Consider the following 13,173-nt stretch of genomic DNA (forward strand, 5'->3'; position numbering starts at 1 on the left):
CTTGTGCCATTAAGTGGAAGCTATAATAAAGTCTCCACAACCACAAACAGTGGGATAGATCCTTCTTGGGTATGGCAGGATAGAGTCGCCAGTGGTTTTGTGATTATTGTTAGAGAATTATTTCAATCCCCTGCTCGGTCAGGTCATCTCAAGGCCAACACTGGACCAACTCTACTTCCTCATCCGGGTGTTGGAGGGAGTCCACATGTTTTTTATGTAATTGGAAAAGGCTTATGACCATGTTCTTTGAGGCATCCCGTGGGGAGTCCTCTGGGAATATGGGGTGGATGGCCTGTTGCTATGAGATCAAATGTTGGGAAGATTTTCTGGGATGCACATTGAAGTGTAACCCATCTGATTGACATACTACGGCGAGTTTGTGCCCTGAGGGAATACAATCGAACTTCAGGTTCTGTTGTGTTTAAAATTATGGCTATGTGTGCATAGGTTATGTATGAGTTGCCCACACTGAGAAAAATGAAAGGTTGACGGAGTTCAGTTGATGCTGATCATGTTCTTTACACAGATTAGAACATCAGACAAGGATCACAGGGACAGCACTAGGCTGGTTTAAATCATATTTATCAGATAGATTTCACTTTGTTCATGTTAATGATGTTTCCTCTTCACATATAAGGGTTAATCTCGGTGTTCCACAGGGTTCAGCGCTTGGGCCGATCCTGTTCACCTTATACATGCTCCCTCTAGGAAACATGGCATAAACTTTCATTGTTATGCTGATGACACTCAGCTGTATTTATCCTTAAAGTCTGAAGAAACAAAGCCGTTAGCCAGGCTCCAGGCATGTCTTAAGGACATAAAGGACTGGATGACCTCCAATTTCTTATTATTAAACTCAGACAAAACTGAGGTCATTGTTCTAGGCCCCAAACATCTTAGAACTAGAATAGCTGATAATATTCTCTCTCTGGACGGCATTACTTTGGCCCCCAGTACAACTGCAAGGAACCTCGGCATTATCTGTGATCAGGACGTGTCATTTATCCATCACATTAAACAGATCTCTAAGACCGCCTTCTTTCACCTCCGTAATATTGCTACATTAGGAGCGTCCTCTCTCAGAGTGATGCTGAAAAACTTGTCCATGCTTTTGTTACTTCTAGGCTGGACTACTGCAACTCATTATTATCAGGATTTCCAAACTACCCTATTAACAACCTACAACTGATCCAGAATGCAGCAGCTAGAGTTTTGAAAGGAATCAGTAAAAGGGATCATATCTCCCCCATCTTAGCTTCTCTTCACTGGCTTCCGGTAAAATTCAGAATAGACTTTAAAATTCTCCGACTTACATATAAGGCCCTAAATGGACTAGCCCCATCATACCTGCAGGATCTAATAGTCCCATATATTCCCAATAGAACACTCAGAGTGCAGGTTTACTTGCAGTTCCCAGAATTCATAAAAGTAGAATGGGAGGACGAACCTTTAGCTATCAGGCACCCTTACTGTGGAACCAGTTGCCAGTCTGGGTTTGACAGGCAGACACCACCTCCACTTTTAAGACTAAACTTAAAACCTTTCTGTTTAGCATATAGTTAGCCTCAAACAAAGTGTGTAGAGCTGATAGTTATAGTTACAGTCAATTCTTGATATACAACCACAGATAGAATAGGGTTAACTAACTCTCATTCTTTAATCTGTATCATAGGCCTGCTATAGGCCTATGCTGCCGGGGGACACAAACATGATCCACCAAGCAGTTCCCCCAGCTCCCCAATACCACAACCATCTCTTCTCCCCCACCTCCTCTCCTCTTCTTCCTCTCCTCTTATCAGATCAACAAATAATTAATTATTTTATGTCACTAACTGTGTGTCCAGTTCTTCTTGTAGTTCTGTGTCCCCCCCCCCCGTATCTTTCTGCAGGTCTCTCTCTATCCAGATCTACATGTTGAACTGCATTCGGCCCTCTGACAAACCCAGTGACAAACCCAGTGTCTACTGTCAACATCTGCCCATGTTGTTCTTCTACGTAGTGCTATTATAACTAACTTAAACAACATATCAGCTAGAAAACAAATACATACAATACATAGTCTTCAGAATTCCAATTATACCAACCTGTCATGTTTGTCCTTTGTAATTTATGATGTTTATTGCATGTATGTTTCTCTCTCTCTCTCTCTCTCTCTCTTTCATCCTCTCTGTCCTGTCTACCTTTTCTTTCCCCACCTTCACCCAGCTGACTATCAGCAGGATAGTTCTCCCTTGCAAGCCGGGTCCTGCTCAAGGTTTCTTCCTGTTTTAAGGCTATTCAACGACTCTGTTTTAACTCTCTCACATCAACCTACTCTGGGAAGCAAGTGTGCTTCAACATGGGATAAACTAAAACACAAAGAAAAGGGAAATAAAAAAGAACAGGGAAAACAGAAAGCGCACTGACGAACCCTGACTACTTATAGAGACAGAAAAGAATAGGATATTTTAATTACCTTAAAATGAATCTACATCTACAGAGGAACCAAGGGTAAGTAGGTCCTTCTCCTCACTTTTGAATGAGATTTGCCTAGAATTGGTGGTGTTATGTACCTGTAGACGTGACACAAAAGATTGCTTTCTGAATGATCTTCCTGTAATGACCTTCATGCAAGTTTTAGATATTCCAAACAGCTTGTTCTTTATGTTATCTATGTGAAATCACTGTGTATCACTGAAAATAAAATTCTTATAGTTATATATATATAACTGTGCATTTGGATGTAATTTTTACGGTTTCTATGCATTTTCACATAATCAAATTTGTTGGACAGCCCTGCTGTAGGCTGCTGAATTCCGGTTGTGTTCTTGTTCTCAACAACTGTGCCTCTCTTCTTATGCATGAAGTACTCGTGTTGTGTCATTACAAGAGTTACATCAGTCAGATAATTACCAATTCATTACTGCCAATTGGAAGAACTGTTCGTATTAGCTTTTGGCCATCGGTAAATGCATCCCAGAAATACGCTCACTGCTATCAGCCAGAACAAATATGCTCGTTTTCGCTGACAGATAATTGTATAAATAAAATACCACGCAATCCTACCTTATGCTTTGTAAGTTTCAATCATAAATTCATTCTAAGCTGGTACAGTTCTGTGACTCAATGTAGAGTTTGAATGGTAAAAACGGATGAGTAAAATCTGCATTTATATACAAGTGTCTCTCTTTTCACATTTTTGAACGCAACACGAGGGGAATGGTTTGTTTTCGTCACGTGACAGGAAGTATGTCTTGGAAGTTCAACGCTGTTCGGAAGTGTGATTATTTTCGATGTAGCTACGCACATCTCTGCTGTCTTGAAATTCGGCAACCATCCATTTATTCTAGGAGGTTTAACTGTGCTGTCTATGAAAACTAGCGCAGTTAGTGTTACATCTGAGTCTGACTTTCTGACTGTTTTAGCTCTAGTCTCTCCACTCTAGCATGCTACTAGTAGCTAAATGGCTAGCTAAGTTGGATCACAACCTTGTTGTGTTTGTCTTTACAACCACGCTGAGTTTTGTTCTCTGTTGATGGTAAACGTTTTTGTAAGTCCTTTGTCACTTATACTCTTACTTAATTTAGCTAATGTATGTTTCTGTTGACAGTGAAAGGGACGTATTCAAGTTATGTAAGTTAACGCTAGGTTAACCATCTCTGTAGTCTTGCCGTTAGTGAATTTTAACAAGACACAATGACCCCTTGCTGACAGTGGCATTAGGCTAGGCATCGGATTCAGCAAATCTTAGTTGTTAAGTCAATGAAGAGGTGCAGCTTTGGCTCTCGTCTTTGGCTGTAAGTCAGTAGCACCACTGATAGTATAATGCTGAGTTCGTGGTAGTGTGAGAGGGTAGCTGTAGTCAGGTCATGTTGTGAAGCGCTTCGCTAACAGCCAGCGTTGGAAAAGGCGGCGCACCTCATACATCACTAACTTTACGTGAGTATCTCAAAGTTACTGTCACTGTCAACGTCGGATAAGTGGAGACAGCCTTGGGTGAACCATGCACCGATTAGATAGCGCCACTCCTTTCATTTTGTGACTAAGTGTAGCTGATGTTTGTCATTTACAACACGATCTGCCACATTATCTGCCACACACTAAGTAGATTAGACGCCTGTCTCATAAAAGCAAGAATACCAGTTTTTAGATAGCATTATCTTTCAAATTCAGGTTAAGATTAAATTTCATTAAAAGTGACCGCCAATCAGACCACAAAATACTGCGGGCATGTTTCACCTTATACATATCGAACTAGAGTCGTTTTATCCTAATGTCTTGTATGCTGAATTTTTTGACAAGCTAAACATACTTGAAATGTATTTAAAGTGATACTGAAGCAGGTCCCTGTGGTTTTGGAAAAAGCAACATTTTAAAATGCTCCATTTGAGAATGGTCTACAAATGATAGAAGTTCTAACCAGGAAAACTGAATGTATTCGTCTAATGAAGACAACTTATAACTTGGGAATTTACTGACTTTATGAATTTCATAAAGGCAGTAACTTACTACATCAATGAAATTTGTGGTTTGTAGGCACTGAAAACCTTCCCTATGAGGGATGCATCCAAGAGAGTGGTTATTTTATTGTTACAATTTCCTCCCACACCTCGAAGTAGATCTCAGCATCCCTGAGCAACCACGATGTTGGAGGGTCTTGTTGCCTGGGTGCTAAACACATACCTTGGAAAATATGTCAGCAACCTGAACACAGATCAGCTGTCCATCGCTCTTCTGAAAGGTAATGCATCTGTTTTTCTTCATCTGGATATTGTGTATGTAATAAACTGTTATAACTTCTTTTCAGTGGTTTCATTCAATAATTTGAATTGTTACCATAGTGAGGCACCCAAATCTGGGCAAAGACAGTGTTCATCTGCTTTCTGTCATTCCTCAGGTGCAGTTGAACTGGAGAACCTCCCTCTCAGGAAAGATGCCCTCCAAGAGTTTGACCTCCCATTTGAAGTCAAAGCAGGTGAGGCATGCTGACAGGTGACCTCACAAAGTTTAAACGCAACTGACAAAACCTATAAGTGAAGTGCTTGTGATTTCTTATCATAAACTGTTCCAAAGTGAACTAGGGGACTGCTCTTAAAGGCAGAGGCTGCACATTTACTTCATGGGTGAGTCTAATCTTTATAAACAGGTATCTGCTTATGAATACAGAGTCTGTAGGCAAAGCTCTTTAGTATCAGAAATGTTTTCTTGAGCTACTCTCATCAGTCCTTTTTGATAGGGGCCATGACAGAAAAATCATTATTTTAATAAGTCCCACTTCACTGAGTTACTGACACCACTGGTATTTTCTGCACATGTTGAAATAGTTAACTCCATTATTGTCAGTCATGCAGCTTTTCATTTTAGGTTATTGACGCATTATATGTACTATTTTTTACATTGTGCTTTACATTGTGCTTTTGTTTGGTGAAAAAAAAGCAAGACATGTTGGTGAAGAGTTGTGCAACATGTTTAATTTTCATGGACTAACTGTCAAAAGGAAATATCTTTAGTCAGTTCACTGAAATCACAAAAATTCTTCAGATGGGTGCTGAAACAACTGACAAACCAACGTGCAGAGTGGTAAAAAATACTTCTGTAACGGCCCCACTGCTACTTGTAGGCAACAAAGGGCTGGAAAAATAAGTGATATAAGTGGTAGCTGGAAGAACATTTTGCGACTAATTAGGTTAATTGGCAACAGGTTAATAACATGATTGGGTATAAACAGAGCATCTAAGAGTCAGAGCCTCTCATAAGTAAAGATGGGCAAAGGTTTACATATTTGTGAAAAGCTTTCCAAATTGTTGAACAGTTTCTGAATAATGTTCGTCAAAGATGTAATGTTCCACATTAAAAGAAGAGGGGGTGCTAAACTGTGGTCAATATGGCCCTGTCCCAACTTCTTTGAGATGTGTTGCTGCCATCAAATTCAAAAGGAGCAAATATTTTTGTTTTTGTAAAATGTCTCACCTGCAACATTCAATATGTTTCCTTTAAAATAAAATATGGTTTTATGAGATTTTCAAATCATTGCATTCTATTTTTATTTACTTTTCACACAGCTCTCCCAACTTTTTGGAATTTGGGCTGTACAAAGAGATTATCCTTAACATCTGTGGTTTACAACACTCTACAAATACCTTCTTATTTGGCTAAAAAATGGTTTAGTTACTGTAGATACAGGCATCAGAATTGTCAATCAAAAATGAATAAAAACTGTTCGTTTTTATTTCTGCATCTTCACACTGTCTCTCCTTTGGTGTGATTCATGCATCATGCTGTCTTTCACCAGGCTTCATCGGAAAGATTACCCTCCAGATCCCTTTCTACCGGCCTCACAGTGACCCATGGGTCATCTCCATGTCCCAGCTCAACCTGATCATTGGCCTTGCCCAGCTGCAGGAGTATGATGGAGAGAAGGAGAGAGAGGAGGAGAGACAGCGCAAGAAACACCTCCTCAAGGCTCTTGAAGACAAATTCAAAGTAGGTGGATCAACACTACAGCTTAAGCAATCTGCCTTCTATTTGTCACACTGAAGTTATGGAACAAAATCTTCTTAAATTTCACTATCTCGCAATTTAGTTTTCTGGTCTCCAGTGAGCATTACAGAGTAGCTACTGACTTGTAGTTGTGTGCATCATATTATTTTTGTGGTGCACAGAAAAACAATTGTGGTTATATCCCTGAACTGTGAGACAAACAGACAGCCTTATCAGAAGCATATAATGGCACAGAAATATGTAGTATGTTCTTTTGTCTTAATTTGATGCCTCATTCACCCATTTTGTTTCGTTTCTAACTCATTTTCTTCTCTATTAATTTGAACTTTTATTTTTAGAGTTCTCTGTTTTTGACAGTGCACATATGTGCGCATATATGATGTTATGTGTTTGTGTCCTGCAGAGTGAGTGTGAACAGAGAGGAGAGTCTTACTGGTACTCTGCCACTGCCTCAGTGGTCACCAGAATTGTGGAAAACATTGAGGTAAGCCATCCAACATGGGAGCCGAGACTATAGTATGAACAACGTATGTGTTTTATGTGCTCCCAGCAACTTATATAGTGACTTAGTAAATTGTCCATCCTATTTAAATCACTGAGGGTAGGCAAAACAACAGGATAGCATGGTTGTATAATGCATTATATTTTAACAGCACCACAAACTACATCCTTTAAAAGGAACATGAATTTGACGCACATTGCTAAAACAGTTTAAAAAAAAAAAAACATGAACATTAGAACTTGCATTAACATATTGTGTGATCAGTGCTGTCTGTAGTGTGGGGTGTGCATGGGCCTGAGAATAGTAGGTGAATGTTGGAAGGGACTTTAAAAGAATATTAAGCATAATATGAACCAGTTACAGCATTGGTTGGGACTGCATTGAAAGAGGTATAGCTTGCTATATAGAGATAGAGATTATACTTTGTGCGTGAATGTACACGTGATGTGTATTTCATCATCAAAAGGTGTATGTGAAGGTTTTGTGATAAGTCTGCTTTGTCCTAAATACTGTTCACATTTGTGGAAGCAGTGCATAGACAGATGCATAACAACAGCGATAACAACAGAGTACTTGAATGATGATGACGGTATCAACAATAATCATTTTGAAAGTAGTAGTAGTAATAGGAATTGTAGTAATAATAATAGTGTAAAAAATGTAATAGGTGGTCAGTGTCAAGCAGGACCTCAGCAGGAGATCCAGACGTGATCCATGGGGATCTGAGAGACGAGAAAACACAAAGACGAGAGAGAGAGAAGTCAACTTAGTGACATGCATTGATTGGACATGAATATGTGTGGAAGGAGAATTATTTTTATTTTATTTACTTTTATTAATCCCAAGCTGGGAAATTACTTCTCTGCATTTAACCCATCACTGATTGAAACACATGCAACATGCAGTGAAACACACAGGAGCAGTGGGCTGCCATGTCATGCACCCAGGGAGCAAATTGGAGGTTAAGTGGCACATCAAGCGGCTTGTGACCGGACTGAAATTTTGGCTTCCCCAACCACGGCTGTCCCCGTTAGAGGACGAGAGAGAAGCTCAGTGCATCATTTGAGATCCCCCAGCAGTCTAAGGCTATAGCAGCATAACTAGGGGCCAGCTTAGGCCACCCCTAACCATAAGCTTTATTAAAAAGCAAGGTTTTAAGTCTATTCTTGAATGTAGAGAGGACTCCTCCCGGACCGAAACTGGAAGATGATTCCATAGGAAAGGATCTTGACAACTATAAAGGCTCTGGTTCCGTTTTTGCTGACTTTTGCTGACTTTAGGAACCACAAGTAACTTTGCATTCTGGGAGGGTAGAGTTCTGGTTGGTTATTAAGGTACTATGAACTCTTTGAGATAAGATGGTGCTTGACCAATACGGGAGAAATATGTTCTCTAAAATGTTTAGGACCCAGCACAATAACTTCGGTTTTGTCTGAGTTTAGAAGTAGAAGATTGCAAGTCATCCAGGTTTTTATGCCTTGCAGGCATGTCTGAAGTTTGCTTATTGGCTTAATCTGGTTTCATTGATAAATATAATTGTGTGTCATCTGTGTAACAGTGAAAATGTATGTTTAGAATAAGAAAAACAAAATTAAAGTGTTACAAAAATATTAAAAAAAGTATGTACAATGACATGACTGGAATTTTAGGACAGAGAGCTGTACAGTTAGTATTAAAAGAAAAAACAAGGAAGACCAGGAATAAGTGTTAAAGTAATGCATAAACAGATTGTAGAATACACATTAATGTATATGTAATAAAATGCCTATACAATTTAGTCGACTAATTGTTGCAGTGTTGCAGCATCTAGTTCTTAAAAATCTGAGGTGAAAGAACAAGAATATCATCTCCTGAAGAAATACAAAAAATATAAATTTTACCATTTTAAACAACTCTCCTTGTGATTTGCGTGTTGATTTCAGACTTTAGGAGGTACATCTGAAAGCACCATGAGGTCTCTGTCCCTGTGTGTGCAGCAGCCAGAAACAGTGCATCCATTATCAAGACCCAAATGGATTTGAGATGCTTTTTTTGACTGGTTCGGTACAAACATCCCTTGTCAGTATGGCAGATTGCCGAGTGAGCCTTACTTGCTAAACAGAAAATCCACCAACATTTGGCACTTGGCAGGTGTTAGTTTCGGATGCTGATATAGAAGTATCTTTACCGTAGCACATTTTCATACCATATATATCATACACCCCTACAAGACGTACACTTGATTTACTGACTTCAGACTGCTTCATTTGGTATTACATTACTGTAGGGACCAAGTATTTAACATTATGTCAATCAACACAAGCATGGAAAGGGCATTGGAAAAGAATCTTTTAATGACCATTATGAAGTGGAGAAATGATTACAGCAAGCAAAACCTCATTAAGGGTTCATAGGGGCACCTGACCATTATTTTAAGACAAGCTTTAAAAATTGTGAACCTATCCTTTAAGCAGGATGTACCTAATAAACTGGAACCAGAGGTTTTATAATCCGATACAGATTAATACACTTTCCAAAGAATAATACCTAAATCAGTAAATCAAGGACAGATTGAATGTCAAGACATTTTTATGTTGTTGTTTTTAGACTGTGGTTAACAACCTTGAGTTACCAAGTTTTGCCTTATGTCTAGCTGAAGATCCAAGATGTGCATCTTAGATTTGAGGATGACTTTTCCAACCCAGAGGCGCCCTTTTCCTTTGGGGTTTGTATTAAGAACGTTTCTGCTCAGAACCCTTCCAAAGAGTTGGTAAGTAATCTTAAGTTAATAATAGTAATAATAGTAATATGAAAGACAATTTCCAATTTCATTTTAACCCAAACTGTACTGCATTTTACTCTACTAATGTAATACAGGCAGAAGTTTAGTATTGCAATGCAAATTCATCAGAGAAGTTGTTGATGCCGGGTTCTTTACGTTGTAATTGGCTGCTGTAGTTGATTCAGGACTACTACAGGTCTCAAGTTGACAGAAATCTTATGTGTATTTGCAGGTCCAGAAGCTCCTTCGACAAAAGCAGCTGGAGATAGAAGACTTCAGCGTCTACTGGGATACAGAGTGTGAAATGCTGGCAAAGTGTCCGGCCAATCAGATCCAGGTCAGGCACTTTTAGCACCTTTTAGTGCTTTTCTGTGATGCCTCACCCAACTTTATAGGGTAATTTTGCAATAATGAAAGCTATTTTGCGTCTTGCACCCAAACCTTCCTGCTAAAAAATCTCTTGAATGATGTAATGTGATGATGCAAAACCAAATTACGTAGTTGTATTGTCTGGGGTCAGATTCTTTTGAGTTCAAGAGATAAAGTTCAGTGTTTCCTCTAGGATTTAATCCTGGGTGTGTGTGTTGGGGGGGTGTATTGGCGTGGCTCTGGGTGTGTGTGTGTGTGTGTGGGTGGGGGGAGTTGGTCATGTCGTTCATTCTGTTATAATAACAAGGTGCTTTTCAGTTGGTATAATTCTTTGTTATTTATTCAGAAACTTTGTTTAGCCTGCACATAAATGTAACACATATATATATATATAAATGTTTATATTAATTTATGGAGATATCGTGTACACAAATAAAATATCATGTGACTACAAAGCAGCGGCTAATGTGTCACAGCTAGCCTGCCAATCAAGCACCATGCGCATCAAATCTGGCTTGGTGCCATATCGTTGACAGGTAGCTTGCTTGCATGGCATCTTGCATGAAAACAAGGTAGATGTCGCGCTTTTCACGATTAATGGTCAAAGGACTGAGTCTAGGCAATTTTTAAGACACTGCACTTGTGGAGAACCCCTTCTGTAAAAGTTGTCTTTGCAGCCTCGCAGTTCAAATGCAAAACTTCATAACTTGCGAGGGCAGTTGTGCACGGATTAATCAAGTCATTACACTTCAGTAGGTGAATCTGCATGGCTACTTCATTTAGTCTACTGATAATTTAATTATGTATGAGATTTAGTTGACTTTGGCCTACCGGTTTGCAATCCCTATTTTAGGTAGGCTATCCCATGTTAGAGAAGAAACTTTAGCCTATGGAAATTGCCCATCAAAATGTACGTTTGCCAGTTTATCCCTCTTTTAAGAGTAAAACAATCCAAGCATCTCCATGTCAAAAGTGGCCTAGTAATAGCCTACATGATACCTGTTTTCGGCTAAATAAAATGACTGGTAATATCAATGCCAAATGTTTCAAGTATCAGTCACTTTTATTAAACGTGATAGTAGGCTGAGTGGCGTGTAGCCTAAACGTTACCCTAAAACGTTACCCTACCCTAAACTTAACTGAGAGGTGCCGTTGGGGGTGGCGGGGTGCCCGCCTAAAATAGTTGTAGGGGAAACACTGAAGTTCTGCATGAGCAGTCTGATTGTTTTGCAATTGTACAGGACGTGATGGCCCAGTGTATGCAGAGTCGTGAGCATCAGTACATCTTTGAACCAGTCCGTGCTTCCGTGTTGCTCAGACGAAATGCCTCCAAGGAGCCTTTGAGGTCCCGAAATACCCCACGGATTGAAGGCCAAGTTCAGCTGGAGCCCATGTCCTTACGCCTGTCACAGGTCTGTGGACCAACTGGTTCTTTTCTCTGTTAACCATAATATGAAACATTGAGAGACATGACCTGTTCGTTAAGATGTCTTTGTTAATAAAAAAAAAGCATCACCTGGTTCCTCTTTATGCCTGTCACAGCTCTCTGTGAATAGCTGACTCTTCTTTATTGATGAGTGAGTGTTTCAAAGACTCCACATTACAATTCACAAATGTTAAAAAATGTTTTCACTTTTTTGTGTTTTCCACCTCAAAACATATACCTATGTAAAAATAAACTGTTGAAAATGTTCCTTTACAGTTTAATATTTACCAAGCTCTTGCTGTGGTTTGCTCTTTTTCAAACTTAGCTAATAAGTTAGCTAACTTAAAAAAATTGTGTTTTTCAAAGTGGTTCCTTGAATTGGTTCCGCAGGGTCTGCAGCAAAAAATGGAATTTTGAATTTAGTTCAGAATGTATGACTATTTTGGTCAAAGGTTTTATTTATTTATTTTTTTGTTTGTTTGTTGTCTCTTAGATCCAATACCAGCAGATCATGGCCTTCCTCAAAGAGTTGGACCGCAGAGAGAGAGAGATGTTATATCGAAAGTTGAGACCCAAAGTTCCCATTTCTGGGAAGTGAGTTAACATTACTTAACGCTGAAGTTTTTTTTATAGTGTCAGCAAACAGTCTGTTGACTTTCTTATATTTGCAAAGTCGCTTGGACTCAAAGAACTGATTCAGACTTGTAAAGAGTAAAACTAAAAAACAGAGTAAAATGAAATTATTGAACAATTTTAGCAGTGTTTCAGCACAGCCTTAATAACAGTTCACAGTGCTTCTCATTACACATATTACTTCTACAATAAAATTCTGAGTGCTTGAGCCAAATTTGAGTTTGTAATGGTGTAATTCCCTGCAGCTGTCGTCAGTGGTGGTTGTTTGCCATCCAGGCCAACCTGAGTGAAATCAGGGAGCAGCGGCAGCGAGGCAGTTGGGACTTTGCCCTTCAGCGGGCACGAGACGCCCAGACCTACACCAGCCTCTACTTCAGAAGACTCAAAGAGGTCCCACTGAGTTCTGAAGAAGAGGTACTACACAAAATGAAATTGTTGCTAAGTATGTTTTCACATAGAAGGAATTTGGTGTTTTGGTACATAATAAAAAGCAAGGAAGAGAAAACAAAAACAGTTTACAGTATTAAGTATAAAGAATATGTGCTACAATGGGTAAAATAAGTACTGAACATGTCACCATTTTTCTTAGTATATATTTCCAAAGATGCTACTGACATACAAATTTTCACCAAATATCGGTCACAGCCCAGGTAGTCCACACATGCAAAGGAATCAAACCATAGATGTCCATAAATTAAGTTATGTGTAATAGAATGGAATGACACAGGGAAAAGGTATTGAACACGCTTACTGAAATTTATTTTTTACTTCGCACAAAAGCTTTTGTTGTTAATGACAGCTTCAAGATGCCTCCTGTATGGAGAAACCCATCGCATGCATTGCTCAGGTGTGATTTTGGCCCATTCTTCCACACCGTGTTCAAATCTTGAAGGTTCTGTGGGCCTCGTCTATGAACTCTGATCTTTAATTCTTTCCATAGATTTTCTATTGGATTCAAGTCAATAGTGTATTTATTTAGAAAAATGGTGACATGTTCAGTTT

General features: G+C 39.1%; 1 protein-coding gene across 7 annotated transcripts in view; it reads left to right on the plus strand.

The window, feature by feature from the left end:
- Positions 1-3,205: 3,205 nt before the first annotated feature.
- The window catches only part of vps13d (vacuolar protein sorting 13 homolog D), a 97,144-nt gene continuing 87,176 nt past the window's right edge, over positions 3,206-13,173 (plus strand). For 4 of the 7 annotated variants that reach the window (XM_046398100.1, XM_046398093.1, XM_046398097.1 and 1 more), the window contains exons 1-10: positions 3,207-3,918; positions 4,596-4,720; positions 4,877-4,954; positions 6,272-6,462; positions 6,884-6,964; positions 9,615-9,731; positions 9,976-10,080; positions 11,354-11,524; positions 12,032-12,132; positions 12,417-12,585. In XM_046398100.1, the coding sequence (XP_046254056.1) occupies positions 4,624-4,720; positions 4,877-4,954; positions 6,272-6,462; positions 6,884-6,964; positions 9,615-9,731; positions 9,976-10,080; positions 11,354-11,524; positions 12,032-12,132; positions 12,417-12,585 (1,110 nt within the window). In that variant the 5' untranslated portion in view covers positions 3,207-3,918; positions 4,596-4,623. Of the gene's footprint in view, positions 3,919-4,515; positions 4,721-4,876; positions 4,955-6,271; positions 6,463-6,883; positions 6,965-9,614; positions 9,732-9,975; positions 10,081-11,353; positions 11,525-12,031; positions 12,133-12,416; positions 12,586-13,173 lie in introns of all 7 variants that reach the window. The other 3 variants (XM_046398099.1, XM_046398095.1, XM_046398094.1) reach the window with 3 other exon arrangements.

Source organism: Scatophagus argus, chromosome 8 (genome assembly GCF_020382885.2).
Source record: "Scatophagus argus isolate fScaArg1 chromosome 8, fScaArg1.pri, whole genome shotgun sequence".
Lineage (NCBI taxonomy): Eukaryota > Metazoa > Chordata > Actinopteri > Scatophagidae > Scatophagus > Scatophagus argus.